The sequence below is a fragment of the Etheostoma cragini genome, chromosome 15 (assembly GCF_013103735.1).
Source record: "Etheostoma cragini isolate CJK2018 chromosome 15, CSU_Ecrag_1.0, whole genome shotgun sequence".
In the NCBI taxonomy this organism is placed as follows: Eukaryota; Metazoa; Chordata; class Actinopteri; order Perciformes; family Percidae; genus Etheostoma; species Etheostoma cragini.
This window is the reverse complement of record NC_048421.1, coordinates 10,547,721-10,565,295: the sequence shown is the minus strand read 5'-3', so window position 1 is coordinate 10,565,295 and position 17,575 is coordinate 10,547,721. Positions and strand designations below refer to the sequence as shown.

General features: G+C 39.7%; 3 protein-coding genes across 5 annotated transcripts; 1 reads left to right on the top strand and 2 right to left on the bottom strand.

Annotated features, from left to right (window-relative positions):
- Nucleotides 1-453: 453 nt before the first annotated feature.
- On the bottom strand, nucleotides 454-3,431 carry zgc:112148 (uncharacterized protein LOC550424 homolog). Its single transcript, XM_034894730.1, has 8 exons — nucleotides 3,391-3,431; nucleotides 3,297-3,331; nucleotides 3,022-3,089; nucleotides 2,786-2,930; nucleotides 2,150-2,239; nucleotides 1,482-1,607; nucleotides 1,274-1,402; nucleotides 454-1,187 (listed from the first exon to the last, which is right to left on the bottom strand). Exons 2-8 carry the CDS (start codon nucleotides 3,315-3,317, stop codon nucleotides 1,161-1,163), a joined length of 606 nt encoding a protein of 201 aa, XP_034750621.1. The 5' UTR covers nucleotides 3,318-3,331; nucleotides 3,391-3,431; the 3' UTR covers nucleotides 454-1,160.
- Nucleotides 3,432-5,801: 2,370 nt separating this feature from the next.
- On the bottom strand, nucleotides 5,802-9,104 carry LOC117958391 (proton channel OTOP2-like). 2 transcript variants are annotated; one of them, XM_034894726.1, is made up of 7 exons: nucleotides 9,077-9,104; nucleotides 8,281-8,651; nucleotides 8,056-8,192; nucleotides 7,910-7,968; nucleotides 7,028-7,170; nucleotides 6,082-6,929; nucleotides 5,802-5,987 (listed from the first exon to the last, which is right to left on the bottom strand). In XM_034894726.1, the coding sequence occupies exons 2-7, from the start codon at nucleotides 8,648-8,650 to the stop codon at nucleotides 5,817-5,819; spliced, it is 1,728 nt and encodes a 575-aa protein (XP_034750617.1). In that variant the 5' UTR covers nucleotide 8,651; nucleotides 9,077-9,104; the 3' UTR covers nucleotides 5,802-5,816. The 2 variants fall into 2 exon arrangements, with proteins under 2 accessions (XP_034750617.1, XP_034750616.1); XM_034894725.1 differs by lacking the exon at nucleotides 9,077-9,104 and having other exon boundaries at nucleotides 8,281-8,741.
- Nucleotides 9,105-10,426: 1,322 nt separating this feature from the next.
- Nucleotides 10,427-17,158, top strand: ush1ga (Usher syndrome 1Ga (autosomal recessive)). 2 transcript variants are annotated; one of them, XM_034894727.1, is made up of 4 exons: nucleotides 10,427-10,823; nucleotides 14,496-14,949; nucleotides 15,302-16,098; nucleotides 16,225-17,158. In XM_034894727.1, the coding sequence occupies exons 1-4, from the start codon at nucleotides 10,660-10,662 to the stop codon at nucleotides 16,229-16,231; spliced, it is 1,422 nt and encodes a 473-aa protein (XP_034750618.1). In that variant the 5' UTR covers nucleotides 10,427-10,659; the 3' UTR covers nucleotides 16,232-17,158. The 2 variants fall into 2 exon arrangements, with proteins under 2 accessions (XP_034750618.1, XP_034750619.1); XM_034894728.1 differs by having other exon boundaries at nucleotides 10,429-10,823; nucleotides 15,302-17,158.
- Nucleotides 17,159-17,575: the final 417 nt, after the last annotated feature.

The following is a 17,575-nucleotide window of genomic DNA, read 5'->3' as shown; positions in this document are numbered from 1 at the left end:
CAATCCTCCGGGCGGCAGCTATGGAACAGCGCCAGCACACGCTTTCTCGAAAAGAAACAATGCAGACAGCAACATAATAATATACAATACAACATCACAACATAATGCACAAGACAACACACAGTTAATGTGGACATACGAAGAATTTTTTTGAGGTGGCTTGGGAGGATGTGAGAAACACAAGAAATCGAGGCAGTCAGACGGTATGGGGTGGGAGTGTATGTTGTGTGTGTGTGTAAGATAATGAGTCGTGTGTGTGAATGTGAAGCGGCAGACTGTCTATGTTGTTAAAAGCTCAGTTCATAGGCGTGTCCTTGAAGAGATGTAGCAGTGCTTCGGCTGTGCTTCCACCCATTATAATTTCAGACTAAGACATTGTCTAGTCTTAATCTGAATTGCTATTTGTACATGTTGTGAATACGCAGACCTCAAGAAGTAATTAGGTATTGTTTTTTTTTGTTGGCTCACATTTACTCACAACATGCTAACCGGCAACAAAGAACTCCATTCACTACGCTAAGCTAACTAGCGGCGGCGCTGCCAGTGTTGCACTGAACTAAAACAATGCATGCACTAAGACAAAAAATACGTTGGCCCACCTATCAACAACTAGGGGAGACCGTGATAAGCCCTATTCCAAAAATAGGGTGGCGTGTTCCTTTAAACTTCTCCCATACCACACCCAACAATGTTATATTTCACAAAACCCAACCGCCCTAAATTTAGGGCATTGCCTTAATACAAATTCCATAAGAAAGTATTTTTAACATTACCAATTCCTGCTTTATGATAAATTAAAACTGATTAGGGACTGTGACAAAGCAAAGTAAAGTAAAGTGCTTTTAACAAAACTGGTTTGATCATGATTAAATTTCACCACTACCTTACATCGGTGAAAAGTATGACTGGTCTGAACTGCCAAACTAAAGTTTGACATTTATTCCCAAGAGTAACCATATTTTATTTTATTTTAATAATTAGAAAAGTTTTTGCACTTATTCCTGAATTAATCAGTCAAGAATTGGAAGAAACAACATAGACAATCACTTTGATCAAAATCTTGTAAAGGGTGAAATTACAAAAACCTATATATCCTCAGAAAAGACAGGAAGCACGTAAATATAATGAGTGTATTACACTGCAGATGTGTCGTCACTCCTTCAAGGTTCTTCTGATTTCTTCAATACCTTAAGTGAAAAATTTTAAAAACATTAATGCATCATGTCATTAAGACAACAATATAAGGAGGAAGGTATGATAACTCTTTACATACCTGTTTAAAAAGCTGGACACCAAGATAGTCCTTTGCCATGTCTCTCAGATTGGACTTTCCCCCGACCTTGCATCTGACATAGCCATACAGGTTGGCCCATTGTAAAACAAAGCCCATGATTACCACAGCCTGAGGGGCACAAACAGGAATGAGACAAGAACTAACAAATAGCAGCTAATTAGACAACTTTCAAAAACACTGAACTGACCAGCCATTTAATCTTGAAGGAGAAGATGGTGCTGAACACAAAAACAATCCAGAAGAGGGGGCATACAATGAGTCCAAGCCAGAAGATCCGTGACTCAGCACCAGACGTTGCATTGCGACTGTGTGTCTGTTAAGAAAAGAATGTAACAAGATTTTGTTTCATGCTATTCAACAGACAAAAAAAGATTCTTAAAAAAATGGGTATAGTCATTGGAAAATTATGTCCATTGTCCCCATTGTGCAGTATGATATTTCTAAGACAGGGCAATGCAGCTGTTCTATGTTACACTCTTTTCATTTGCCCAATTGGTTCCTGAAGCTACATTACATTGTAAAAAAGGCTTTTCAAATATTATGCTGACCCCCAAAAAGGTGTATTAGCCTGGGAAATTGTAGATTCACATACAGGAATGCAGTCACCTCTGTGTTTCTTTGACATCCCTGTATTAACGGAGATCTCTATTACTAGAGCTATGGTCGCCAAGATCACATTTAGTGAAATTTAATACAATCGACACATTAAAAGGCAGTTTATCTTACAAAGGATGTTGTGTTTCCAAATAGTTTTTCCATGTCAGAAACCTTTATTAAGAAAACGTTATTCTTTTGAGGTGAAAGTAGCCCTGTGGCACACCAGTCCTGGAATGTATCTGATGAGCGTCTGCTTACCTTCCTCGACTCAAATACCCAGTGGCTCTTTCCATCTTTATCTACTTGATTCCACCACCGAAGGCCCACCAACAATCTGCCAGATACATTCTTGGGGGGTGAAAAAAAAGCTGTAAATGAAAGCCTACTTTGATTAGACATATTTTGTCTGAGTATTAACAAAACAACTCCGGAAGCAATCTTACAAGGGGCACAGAGACAAAAAAGAAGAGTAAAAAATGTGCGAAATAAAACAACAACTATAAACAGCATACCTAAAGTTACAGTGGTTTGAAAATGAATCAGCAATAATTTGTCAAGCAAAAATGCCAAACATTTTCTTGTAACAGCTGCTTTAATGTGGTTGTAAACTGAATGTAGTTGGGGTTAAGACAACACATGCTGTGTGAATGTGTAACCTTGGAATGTTGGAATATATAGCAGAAACTTTTCAACTTTTTTTTCATAAACATTTTTTAAACTACTGTATATGATTGATTATTGTGAAATTAAAATTTCAGATGTATCAGTAATGGAAATAATGGCAAGTTGCAGCCCTACATGAAAAACAAACAAGGTATTATGTGTTAATCGGCATTCAGCATTATTATTAATCAGCATTATTTCCGTAGTGGTCCTGTGGTTGAACATGCCCACCTTAACGGTCCAGAAGTCGCATGACAGCAGGAGGATGATGGTGACCATGCAGGCGATGAAACTACTGCTGAAGATGTCACACAGTAAGTAGACCAAGATGGCACTTGTTCGGAAGAAGACATGGAAGAAAGAGGCCAGTGGATGTCTGAAACAGGTTTTATTCTACATAGTTAAAACAAAACATTTTGGTCCGAAAATGACAGTTATTTAGGAATCACAAAAGTAGCGCAACTTACCTAATGTTTGACTTTCTTTGCCTGATGTCACCGTCATCTTCACCAAAAAGAGGAGCGTCTTGGGAGTCCTGAAAACAGAAGAAACATTAGCAGGTTACGCTAAAGCTAACCTACCAATAATCTGTTTCAACGGCTTGGTTTGACATTTCAATTGGAAAAGTCCTGCATGTTAAAGTCTAAACTATCGATTAAGACAAGTCGCGCAATATTTACTCAAAAACAAATACGGGTTCTAAGTAGCCTAATTACAAATTCAAATTTAGGATCACGATCACCTGTCTCAGCATGTTCACCATGGATGTGAGAGATGCTGACACTTTTCTTTTACAGTCCGATAATATTAATATAAATATATACAGTCTACTACGGTTGACACACACGGGATGTATTTCCTGGTGACGTGGATGTAAACAAAACCTTGTGCTAAGGACCCAAAGGAAGTGTGGCTTTAAATGTGCCTGACTCAAAATCTGCCAAACATATCAATCTAGCTAGCCCATAGACTGTAAATTTTAACAGTCTATGATCCAGCCCAGATAAATAGCAATTTATGTAGTTGTGGAAGAAATACTCAAATATTTTAAAAGTAGCTTTACCACAGTGTGAAACTTGTAATGAAGTAAAGTAGCCTATTAAAACGGCAAAGGCCTTCTCATTATGCAGAATGACCCGTTCAAAAATAATGTAGGCTATTTAATCTAATGGATTCAAATTATTAATTGGCTACATTAATTAGCAAGCATCACTATGTTGCAGCTGGTAAAGATGCAGCTTAATTTATTAATAATGTATCATCATATGTGTGTTGATTTATGTTATGTATAAATAATCTGAATCTGCAAAGTAACTAACTAAAGCTGTTAAAAGATGTGAATTAAAAGGTACGCCATTTGCTTCTGTAATGTCCCACTGCGCAATGTGACGTTGGTGTGACATCTTTTCCGTGTAATTTTTGCACTTCTAATTAAAAGTATAAACTTTTGCTATTTGCTCTCATTTGTCTCAGATTTGGGCGTTGGGGGCACCTTGTCCCAGCGCTCCCCCTCTGACCAGAAACTCCACCCTTGTTTCTTCTTCAACAGCTAGGGGGACCAGGAGCTGCTAGTTAAAGCTGGCCCTTGAGGAGTGGAGGCACTGGTTGGAGGGCTCTCAACAGCCTTTGTTTTATTCCAGACTGATCACACAACCCTCTTACACATCCACACTGCCCACAGACTCAACTCCCGCCAGGCTAGGTGGGCCCTGTTCTTCAACCGGTTTTGCTTCACCTTGTCCTACCATCTCGGATCCCACAATACCAAGCTCGATGACCTGGAAGAACAGCCAGACTTCATCCTTCCCTGTTCCTGCTCCGCCAATGGTTCTGGTGGCCCACTGCTGAGAAGGACTGCTGGGACTTTGTGGCAGCTTGTGAGGTCTGCGCCCGCGTCAAGTCTTCCCGTTGGCCTCCCGCCGGTCTGCTCCGCCCACATCCGGTCCCTGGTCAACCCTGGTCCCACATTGCTCTGGATTTTGATACCGGTCTGCCCAACTCCCAAGCCAACCCCATTATACTCACTGTGGTGAATTGGTTCTACAAATCTGTCCATTTCATCCCTCTGCCTAAGCTGCCATGTCACCATGTCTTCCACCTCCACGGGATCCCCCAGGACATTGTCTCCGACCGGGCACCCCAGTTCATCCTTCTGCCAAGCCCTAAGCGCTACAGTCAGCTTTTCCTCCAGCTTTTCCTCCAGCTTCCACCCACAGACCAATGGACAGACTGAGCGGGCCAACCAGAATCTGGGGGCAGCTCTCAGTTGTGTGGCGTACCGTATCCTGTCCCTGTGGAGTGTCCACCTGCAGTACTGCAGTACTTGAGTAAATGTACTTATTCCACCACTGATTCTAACCTATACTGCATCTAATTGTTCCATTGTGGAAGTATGCTTTTATTTCAAACTTGCTCTTAAAAAATAAGCTCCATAGTGTTTGATTTAATTGAATAGGTATTTTTATTTTTATTTTTATATTTTATTAAATATTCTTTTTAAAAACACCAGGTTTTGTATAAAATCCTAACCAAGTGGCACTTGTTTGAAAACATTTTTGAACTTTATCAACTTGCACTTATACATTATCATTTATAACATTATTAGTTTTTTTTAACTAGACCAAATACAGTTTAGATTAAAACAAAAAAGTTGTAGGCCTTCGTTAATGTCCTCATTCCAAGTTGAACTAGGCCAGTAGCAAATGAAGTAACGCATCACCTTGGCTTGCCTTTATGTTTTGCATACAGAGGCTGTATAGAACGAGTCATTCAAGAGTAGCTTCACAATTTGTTTTGGCTTCTGAAAATAACAGTGTGAAAACATTTACTTTGTTATATATACAGGCTATAACATAATTATGAACTATTGGTCAGTGAACATCTACTTTGCAAATGTATAGAGCATCATCCAAACAAACTACAATTTATACAAAAGAACTTTATAATGTCAAAACAGTTGTACTATCACACAAAAAAACGCCATCTGGTCTTTTTAAACAAGCAGTGGGAAAAAAATCCAACTTCCTCATTCAGGATGCCTCCCACTCCCTCCACCAGAACTTTGAGCTATTACCATCAGGAAGAAGGTTCAGAGTGCCTCCGGCTAAAAAGTCATCATACAACAAATACTTCATTCCCAATTCAATACATATACAAAACTCATGCTATTGACACATACCACTCTGCCTTCAATCAAAATAAACTTTTCTAACATGGCAACACATTAAACAAAGTATTTTGAATCTTGAATCCTCCCGCAACATTATGAGGTCAGAAACACCTCAAACAGACTGGCGACTGAATGCATGCGGTAGAAGATACCAAAAGGAAGTCCAATATTCACAATCGCAGACCACATGTTGAAATTGTAGAATTTAGCTTCAGTGTCGTGGTCAAACTGGGGACGAGCACCAAATGCTGGCATGATCCACAGCTGTCAAAGAAAGAAGAGACAGATGAGAACAGGTTGAGTATTTATTGAATTTTAAAACAGTGACTTTGAGAGTGTAGGGGAGAATGACACTCACTATGATGTTGCCTAGCAGCAGAAACGCACAGACCTCCTTCAAAACCCGTCTTTTCCACAACAGTTTGCCCCTGTGCTCGGCCGTGTGGGCGTGCAGGCTGTGTGCTTTGACCACTGTGCTGGGCTTTGAGTCCATGTCTGATCCTCCAAGGATGCTTAGCTCTTTGGTTGGGGGCTGCACATATGGATTTGCAACCACAGTGACCACGTGCACCTTGTGGAAGGGCTCCCGATGTAGACCTTGAATGATGAAAAAGTTCTGCAGGCCAAGTTGAATCACCATCAGGATAGCCCAGGCCAGGTTGAGCCTGTTCAGGTAGCCTTCGGCTCCAGTTGCAGTCATGGCTACGATAGAGAAATAGCTGATGATGAACTGCCCTAGTGAGGCTCCCAATAGCAGCCCAACATCCAGGCTGCGTGTTGGGTTTTTCTCTGATACATGCTCTCTGTGGTCCACCTTGTAGATGATACAGCCAATCACAGTGGAGACAGACATCAGGGTCACTATCACTATATTAACAATGAAGTGCATCATCACTGCTTTGTCTCTGTGGTCTTGATCACCACGGTCGTTACCCATTTCCATTTCATACACGATAAAAGTTGCCAGACCCGCCACCACTAAAAGAACCCCTGCCACGGGACCAAGATATACATCATTCAGACGGAATTTGATGTTGGGGTGACTGCGTTCTTCTGTTACTCTGCCCACATTTTTCCACATGATGTAGGCCATGGCAGAGGCAAAGAGACTGTACTCGATGTTGAAGGGGTACAGATAGTTGTAGGCATCTTTGAAGATGCTACATGAAGTGTGGCTGCACTTGCAGTTGTCTGCTCCATAACCCACTGTAAGACATATCAGGGCACAGGTTGACAGAAGTGTTATGTCATGGTATTTACTGATTGTTATGTCTACTTTGATTGCTCTTATCTGCTTCAATTACCTGTAGTGATGTGCATGCTTTGTCCAGTGAGATTAGTGATGTTGCTTGAATATTCGGGAACTGTTGTTTGGTGAAGGGACTCCTCAGTGACCGCAGTCATCCACACAACTAGATTTGTGGAGAGACTGAACATCAGCCCACAACTAAATAACAAGACGAAATAGAAGCAACAGGAAATAATCATCAGAGACAAAAAGAGTTTCAAAAAGCCTTGAATTATTTCAAATGTTTACTGAACACGAGTGCTACATTTATAATCAGTATCCACCAAGTAATAAAAGTCTTGCACTTAATTGTATTCTAGTATTAGTTTAGAGTTAAAACAAGTCGATTTTCAATTGACAGAAAAAAAACTGGAACCTATTTTGACAATAGATTATTACTTTAAGTCATTTAAGTTAAAAATGACAGGAACAAACTTTTTAATATATTAAATATGATATGAATATTTCTTAAAATTCTTTTATTAGGAATAACATGTAACATGTAACATCTCGTTTTCGAGGGTGCTGGTTTTCCTGATACTATGATAGTACTTAGAATGCCGTTGGGTTTATGACTGTTAAAACAGGTGAACTTGGGCTCTGGGAAACTATGATAAACATTATACACTAATTTTTGACATTTTGTCAACTTAATTATTAATCAGCCAATCAAATAAATAATTGTTAGCGATTGCAGTTAACTGTAATACAAATCATATTATAAGTGCACCTTTTCAAGAACTACAAAATAAAAGAAATGACTGATTTTAGCAGTGAAACAACATCAGTAGTGGGGCAGCAACTTCAGTATAAAAAATACTCTCAGTTTTCTCTCAGGAGTAGCATGAAAGACTGTGCGATTAAAAAAAGGGAGAAAAGTAATCCACCAATCACGTACCGTGTAATGTTCCTTTGTCTCTGCACACAGTCCTTGGCATGGATCCACAAAAAATATGTCTGCAAATTGATGGCACAATTATATACATGTTTTTTCAATGATAACGACTTAAATTTCTTAATTTCGTTGTAACAAGCTTTTTTTACCTGCACAGCTATGAAGACAAGTTGCACCACAGGGAATGCAACCTTAACAGCAGAATCGCAGTGGAGGTAACCCACATAGCTGGCTATCTTGAAAATGTCCATGATAATGCTGAGCAGTCCAAATACTACAAGTCCTCCTAAGGAGCAAGAATAAACATCATAAAACTATTGTAAAATTATCTGTAAGTGCAAAAGACAACATCATTCTAAACACTGTTAACTTACCCCTAAGCCATATAGGTCCAGCATGGCCATCCTTGTACATAACAGCATTTTCTTTTCTGGCCGTGTAGATGACATAATAAACCATCCAGATGGAGGTAAGGAGGAGGAGGACGATGAGGAGCATCTGCAGGTCAGAGCTGCTGATATTGACATTGTTATAGGCACTGCTACTGACCAAGGCACAGCCCAGGATCAAAATGTTTAAACAAATGATACCAGACAGCATCCATCCCCAGTATCGACCCCGCTCCCTGACAACTCCAATGGAAAGGATGTTCATGTTGGGTCCACGTGTGCTCTCCACTTGACTCTGTACATTGGAGTTGTTGGACAGGTGAGCCTCCTCAATATCCCTGTCTTTGGCCGTCATCCTGCATGGTTCACATGGATTTCCATCGATCAAACAGTTGCACGGATAGCCAGTGTTCAGACACATCCTTCCTCTCTCTAAGATCCGTTTACAAACAACTAATTTATTACATCTGTTTCTATATGAAACATTACAGGTTTAACAGGTACACCCACTTATTGGCTTCCTTTAAGCCCAAGCAAAACCTCCCCACCGGCACAAAAGACAGAATCCCAAAATATATTTAAATTGAGGAGCTGTTCTATTTTCTCAAGGAAGATCATTGACACTTCCCCATATTGTATATCTGATAAAAGCAGAAATACCATCAGGACAGTTGAAATATAAGAATGTAAAAGTAGCTCTTGTTGATGACCAAAATCGAGCTTTTATGACAATCTGACAAAGCACTGACCTTCTAATATTGAAGAATGGGTTTCAGGATACCTGTTATCCTACCTTGAGCAGTGCGATCCACAGAAGCAGGCTGAGCTGTCATGGCTTTTATATGCCTTACTGTACAGTCATAAACGTCAATAAATCTGTTATGTACGACACCATATTATTACCAAACATTGTGTGTTTTGCACAAAATATTCATCTTAACTTCAAAGGATGTTTCCATGTTAAATATTTTCTCACAAATCCAATGCAATCTGATCTTTTCAGATAAACAGCTAAGAAATATACCTTATATGATATTTTTTAAATTATAGTCATTTGTTGTAGAAGTCTTAACTGCATGCACAAAATAAACATTGATGTAACAAAACAAAAAAACTACCAGTGGCATAAATTATCTTTTTGCATTTATAAATACTGTAGAGGTTTTATGAGTTGTTTTGTTTGTTAAACTTGAACCCTTTTTGCTGCAGCTGACCACATGCAACTATGCCTCACAATCTTAATGTGATCTTAATCCTCTAAATAGGCATAGCATGTGATACTTCTTTATCTTTTTAAATCAATGCTTGCAGGGATACTTTTGGTTCTTACATGCTATGCGTGGCTCAAATGTGCCTTTGTACTGTATCTTGTCTCTGCAATCCACCTGAAATGTAGTAGGCCTATGAAAAGTCAGCCCCTTATCTGATACTATTATTATAGAAGTATCAATTGGGTAGTACATCTGAGAACTCAAATGGCTGGTGTAGCTGGTACTATTGTGCTTATTTCAGATCAGAACATAGTTTAATGAATGCACATTTCATTAGGGTGGGGCTAACTGCAGTTACTTTTCCATTGCAATACTCCATGGTAGTCATGAACTCCTCCTCTGTCTGCACTCATATTTCAAGTTTATTTCTATCTCAAGTTTAAAGTGAGAACAATGGTTTACTCAAAAGAACATAGACAAGCAAAGATACCGGAGTGACTCTGACTCTTACCTATGTGTCACAATGAGACTTGATGATACTTGTTTATTTTCAAATGTCTGTGCCAATCATGTCCTGCGCAGGTTTATGTAACTCTACAGCTTTAGTCCAGTAAATGTTTTAGTCTCTTAAGTTCATCCCTTTGATGAAAGGGAAAAACATAATGTACATATTCTAATAGGTAGCCAGAGTGATATTTATTTTCCATTAGCCATCAATATATACAAAATATTTTAATCTTCTTGAAGGAAGTATTTTTTATCCTAATAAACTTGATTGTAGTCTATTAATATTCCAAAGGATAATTTAAAACCTTTTTTTAACATCCATTTCCATTTGACATTTAGGAACAAGTTGTAGACCTATATTGTCTATTTTGGGGGGGTTGTTTTTTGTTGTTAAGGTACACCGATCTGTTAAGACAACCTCTGCCACCGGGAGCACTGTTACCCACGCTGTGTGCAGCATGGCGTCCCTGGATACCACCGACGCGCTCCTTCACTGATCAGGAGAGACTGTTCTTTGGGGAAACTGCGGGACAAACTGGCACTTCAGCGGGTCTGCTCCCACTACATCGCCGTATGTCAACGATGATGATGATGGTGATGTTGATGAACCGGAATGGAGTCGAGCAGGGTGGATTAATTCTGCACCATGAATGACAGATACCACAAGGCGGCCCGGGACGGCTACCTGGACCTGCTGAAGGAGGCAACTCGTAAGGATCTCAACGCGCCGGATGAGGATGGCATGACACCGACATTATGGGCTGCTTATCACGGCAACCTGGAGGCTCTGCAGCTGATCACGGCGAGGGGGTGTGTAGAAAGCATTGGTAGCTGTATGACTTATTAGGGCGTGGGCACACTACTGTGTCCACTCATTCGTATTGGGTATTAGGGACATGATAGAGCTAAAGTGTTTTACCGTTTTTCTTCTTACACTTCATAAGCTAGTCTTAGTACTAAAAATTGTATTACAAAGAATAGCCTATGTAGTGTCAGACAAGACAGGATAAGGCAAACAATTACTGAAAATTACCTAATTCATTATGGGGAAATAAGATAAAATAACCTATGTATTAGATACTCGAACATAAAGGCTTTGTTTGCAGTTGGATCACACAACTTTAGGCTAAGTAACAATAGGACACCACTAATAATGTAGGTCACCTTTTAAATGTTGCAGCAATTATTTGAGTTTAACAAACCCATAGGAGAGGAAAGGCCATGACATTCCAACACAATAACCTCAGACTTCGCTATTGGCTTAAAGAAGAGCACTTTTAACAATGCAACCTTTTTAATTTAAAAAAAAAATAAATACTTTTTTTGTAAATAGCCATGTCTGAAAAATCCCCATGTTGTGCAGCCTTGAAAAGGGGAGTATGTGTATTGACTGAGAATAACATAGCCAAAGCACCGTTTACATGTATACCTATAACACAATACAACATACATAATACAATTATTCTGCTGCATATCTACAACACTGATACCAAGCAACCTAGTACAGCAATACAAAAGAGATACAAAATAACATTATGCTGATAACATATACATGAAAAAAAAAAGAAATCACAAACGTAGTGTACTGTAACTGCTGCCACTGACAACAACAACTTTTACCATAAACTGTGATTTACCATTAAAATATGAAAATGCCCCAAATACTCCATATGAACATATGAAATCAATATTTTACTTCTGGCTGACTGGTAGGCTGTTAGGCCCTACACATAACTTTTACTATTTGCTGTGACTTACTGGTAATACACATTATTCCATCTGTCACATCTGCACATGATGTTAGCTGGTTATAGCCACCATTTAAGTGTTTTATTTGCATTATATATATTCTACATTTTAGAGTGATTTGCAGCTTTGTGAGCTAATTTCATTTACAAACTACATTTACAAAGTATTGTCATAACTTTGAAGTTCATGATCATCGTCTAAAATATTATTACCAATATGTCATAGAAGGATGTTTCTTGTCATTTCCAGAGCCAAATGGGCTATAAAATGTAAAACCTTTATCCCATTTGACATGTTCATTAATATGATGGCAGGGGCACCTCTTAAGAAATCAACTGGGATGCGTCAGAGATATTACAAGAACAGTTCATTGAATGCTCTGCAGTCCTGCATTCAATGAAAGTACAACTAGAACACATTGCCCCCAAAAAATTATTTAAAGGCATAAATCATAACTTTTTTCTAAATCAGGAACTGTTATGTAAAAGGAAGCATGTTAACCTAACATTACATACAGTAACTACCAATTTATTATAATTGCAGGCAAAAGAAAAATATTCATCAAATTACCACAGATGACATGTGAAAAAAGGAGGCTGAGTTATTAAATAAATGCTGGCCTTTTTTCAGCAAAGTGTGCAAATGTGATTGGCTGTCATAAATTCCTCATCTTTTTTGGCTGACCTGGTTTGCTTGTCAGGCAGAAAAACGGGCCCATTGTGAATCTGCTTAATTGAGTAAAGTGTGTGAGAGGCTAGCTGTAAAAGCAAGACAGTATCATGCACTAAACGTTTATTGAATGCAAAATATCAGATTTAAGGACAACTATTTTTAGAGTTTACAGCAAGGTAGGCTTCCAGTCCTGTCTGGTAAACCTAAATTCAATATTTCCCACGGATTAAGTGTAAACAAGGCTCTGGAGGCATCCAGCTGCCAAGGACATAGTATTCCTCTATTGATAGCACAAAACATAAACTCATGATTGACACGACGTACTAAAATTAAACATTAATAGATGCCATAATGTTTCACAGAGGCAACAAACTCATGAGACCCAGGGATTTAACTGCTTGACAATTTCATGGGAAAGATACCATGCAGGAGTATATTTGGCAAGTATATTGCACTGGGCAACCTGCTGTAACATCAAGCTGTCATAGCAAGTAAAGATGCAAACAGCCTGTAACGTGATAAAGAACAGGGGAGGGATGAGTGGGCTGACCTATCACCGCTGCAGTCAGCAGTTTACTAGGACAGACATAAATTATGACACCTAAAGCTATCATGTTAGATGGTCTTTACTTAAAACAGGCATATTGTGCAATCTGAAAGGTGATAAATATTTCTTCTCAAAATAAAAATGGAACATAGCTAATTGCTGTTTATCCTTTGATAAAAAACAGCAGTTAGCTATGTTATATCATTTATCAGTTTTTCTCATAGCATTTCATGTTCCTTCTTCTGATTCAGTGCCGGGTTAACAGTGTAATTCCTTTGTTTGATCATTGTTTTACTGTCTCCTTCTGGGCTATTTATCACACACTGTCCATCATGCACACTGATGACAACCATTTACCTACATTTGAACTACATTATAGCAACCGATAACCCTGAATCAGATTTTTTCTGATTGTTTAAACCCAATCCTGTCCAGACTGTGTTGAGGCTGAAATCTGAGTGTGACTTTGGTAATCTCTGTTGGTTCCAGCAGATCTGACACACATTCCCTGTGAAAACCTTACAACGTAATCCATCAATAATACATTTACACTTCTACAGTAGCTTCAAGTCCATCATATCAAATATTCAGCAGTCTGTACATGGACACATTGGAAGACAAAGACAAGACACAAAAAAGTTCAGCAAACATGTCATTTACGGCAACACTCTAAACTGGAAAACACATATGCAGAAATTTAAAGTTAAAATCATTTTATCAATATTTAGTTTTGGTGGCCACAGACAAGCTGTGTATCATGAACACATCCTGTTTTCCTTTGAACATTATTATCAATAAGATGCTTAATGGATGACAAATAATTAGACATTTTTAATAAAGACAAAATAAATGAGCTTTCTGTAGATTTAAATACCAGGTTAATGATGGAAAAGAAAAGCTCCATACACATTTGCCCTCCACATTATCCAACTAGCTGTGGTGTTGATGTGGTTGACTTGAGGAATTCAGAATCAGCACCTGTCATGCACAGTGTTGCTTTTTGAGTGAGGTGCAACCTATTCGGCCTCCCTTGAAACTGGATACAGGTAGCGTAGCAGTGGTGCTGGCAAGCCTGTGGTCATATTACAGATAAGGCAGCAACAGTGCAGCACACCTAGAGGTAACCCTAAGGTCAGGGACGGTTAACCAACGGTATATGTTGCTTATAGTTTTCAGTTATGGCCCCCACATGCTGTAATAGTGATTCCTTTGACTGTATCATTTTATTCAAACCATCCTTTTTGCTAATTGGTCAAAGCCTTAGAAAAACCATTAATTGCCTACAGAAGACCTACGGTTGGTTTACTGAAAGGGCAATGTGGTGTTAACACTATAAATTATTAAGGCCCCATTAACAAACCACGGATGACAGGTTCGTGTTGAAAACATAATCAAGAAATCACATGCTTACTCATGAGTGTGTCATCTAAACAGAAAGCCAAAGAGGCATGTCGTTGGTAATCCTGCTACAAATTCAAAGTGGTGCATCTAACATCTTTCTTATGGCCCGACAGAGGAAACCCTGACAAGTGTGACATATGGGGGAACACGCCACTCCACCTGGCAGCTGCCAATGGTCACCTCAACTGCCTTTTCTTCCTGGTGTCTTTCGGTGCCAACATATGGTGCCTGGACAACGACTACCACACGCCGTTGGACATGGCTGCCACAAAGAATCACATGGATTGCGTCCGCTACTTGGACACCATCGCCACCAAGCAGACGGGCCTCAACACGAAGCTGGTCAGCAAGATGAAGGACCGGGCGTTTCGCGATGCTGAGCGGCGAATCAAAGAGTGTGTGAAGATGCAGAAGAAACACCACAAACGCATGGAGCGAAGGTTTCACAGGGAGACTTCTGAGGCTTCTGCATCAGATGTCATGAGCTTTTCTAGTTACACCAGCAGCTCTCTTAGCCACAAGCTGCAAAACTTTAATGCAGCCACAGTCAGTGTGCCATATTCTCAGGTCAGGAGTTTTTACTTATATATTCTGAATGTTCAGAGTACGTTTGTTTTGCATGGTTGCATAGTTCGGGTGGCCAACCAGAAAGAATACCTTCCTCTTCGATGCATAACACAAGACTAGGCTAATTGGTAAAAATGGTGTATATACACCATTTTTACCAATTAGCCTAGTCTTGTGTTGCAAAAATGGTCATAAAAATTATACTATATATATATATAGTATAATTTTTATGACCATCTTAGCATGTTAGCATGCCAGAATTATTTTAAAATAGGTCACTAGCAATGTTGGAAAATCTAATCCTTTCATTTGTAATTGTGCTTAATTGCTGTATGTATTCATATCCTGTTAGGCTACTCTCCATGCCACAAATCGAGGGAAGACAAAGATTCAGAGGAAGCTGGAGAAGAGGAAGCAAGGAGATGGGACCTTTAAAATCTACGAGGATGGGAGGAAGAGTGTGCGATCCCTCTCTGGACTTCAGCTGGGCAACGATGTTATGTTTGTCAAACAGGGGACTTACGTCAACCCAAAGGACCGTGGCCGCCGCAACATTCGTGACATGTTCCCCAGGGACAATTATGATGCCATTTCACGTGCCATGAGCGAGCCAGACCTCCATGGGACCGATGTGGACTACTCTGAGATCAGCACTGACTCGGGACATGATTCTCTATTTAACAGACCCGGTCTGGGCACCATGGTCTTTAGGAGGAACTATGTGAGTGGTGGAATGTTCGACCTCGGTGGTCGGGATGAGGACAGCGCAGACCGGTCAGGCAATAATGTGCGTTTACGCAGTCGGCTGCAGCAATATGCGAGTGCAGATGAAGACAGCATTGGCAGTGCACGCAGCCTGCAGGAGAGGAACGTGGAGGAGCTGCCCTGGGAAGAAATCGAATTAGGGCTGGACGATGATGATGAGGTTAACACAAGCCCGCTGGAGGTCTTCCTCGCCACACAGAGCATGAGTGACTTTTTCTCCATTTTCAAGAGGGAAAAGATTGACCTTGAAGCACTGTTGCTCTGCTCTGATCATGACCTTAAGAGTATCCGCATCCCCTTAGGACCAAGAAAAAAGATCTTAGATGCTTGTAAGAGACGTCTGGAGACCATCGAGTACCCAGACTGCATCGAGGACACAGAACTGTGAGTGACGGGATTTTCAGTGATACAGCGTAGTGAGGAAATATTTTGGCATGTCCCTTTACATCAGCGCGGATCCTCTTCAGTAACAAACACAGTTCCTTCTTTTGTCTTCATTCTGTCCTGCAGATTATAAAAGGTGTTGGTCCCCCCCCCCCTGCTGTGTGCTCATTCAGGCTTAAAGGTCAGTGGAGAATTGTAGAATGGATGTCGCATATGGACAGGGAGGACGTTTACCTCTCCTGGTACCACTGTGGTAACGGAGAAGAAAGGACACTGTTAAGATGAATATGTCAAGCAAGAAGCGACGTGTGAGACTCTTTTCCAGTGTCTCGTTAGCTTTGGGAGGATCAATGCAAATATCTCTGTATATCGGTTGGTTGGAGTCCTCGGCACTGCATGGTTTAACAAACTAAAAGACCATTTGACAGAGTGCAATGTTCATTGCATGCAATGTGACATAGTTAACAGAGAACTGATTGTGGAGGCTGTGTCCCCTGAATGTTTTGCCCCTGTGGGGTAAATCCCACCACCTCATGTGCCTGCATTGCTCGTGCCTGTGCATTTGCTTAAAAGTTTCTTTTGTCAAAAATACCTTAGACATTAACTTAATTGTAACTTAAGTATTAACAGTTTCAATAACAACATTCTGAGCAACATTTTCACCCAGAGGAGCCACTCTCTATGTCATCCCTGTACATGTTTATACACAGCGAGCCATGGTGGTCAAAGTGTGGCTCTCTGGCAACGCAGGCCAAGTGTTTATTAAGATAACTGTTTTGATTTACTGTAGTATTTTAAACTATACGAAAACACAGTATATTTAGATAATTTTACAATACACAAGTTACCCATGTTACAGTTCTATATGTTGCATGTTCCGTCCATACACTAGGAGATTTATAAACCTTTCTATATCTCTCGGTCAATCTTGATAATATGAGAGTCTTCAAACTGTTTGTATCTTGTAGTTCTTTTTAAATAATGTACATCTGTACAGGATTATATGTTGATGTTTACTACTGCTATCTCAACCTTTTAACATTTAGGTGGATTTTTCATTAATAAAAAAAATGCTAATGTTTTCAATGCTCTAAACTGATAGATACATGTTGCTCTCCCTACTGCACACTGCTTACTAGAGCCTACCTGCAGAGTAGTTTAAATGAAACATATGTAGAGTAGGACGTGACTTTGTAAAGCAGGGCCAGATCTACCATTTAAGGACATCAAGGGCACGTCTATATATCCTATTTTTGGAATTTGGGGAATGTAAGGATTCTACGTGGTTTTACAATTGCAAACATATTACACATTTTTTTAGGGATGACTCAGATGTTTAAATATTTAGTATTTCAAATGTGTAGCCACCAGAATTACAGACAATAGATGTAAAGAAATGGCTTTAACCTTCCTATGGTGTTAGGGTCCCGACGGACCCGTTTTGAGTTTTAACATGCATAAAAGCACTTCATACATT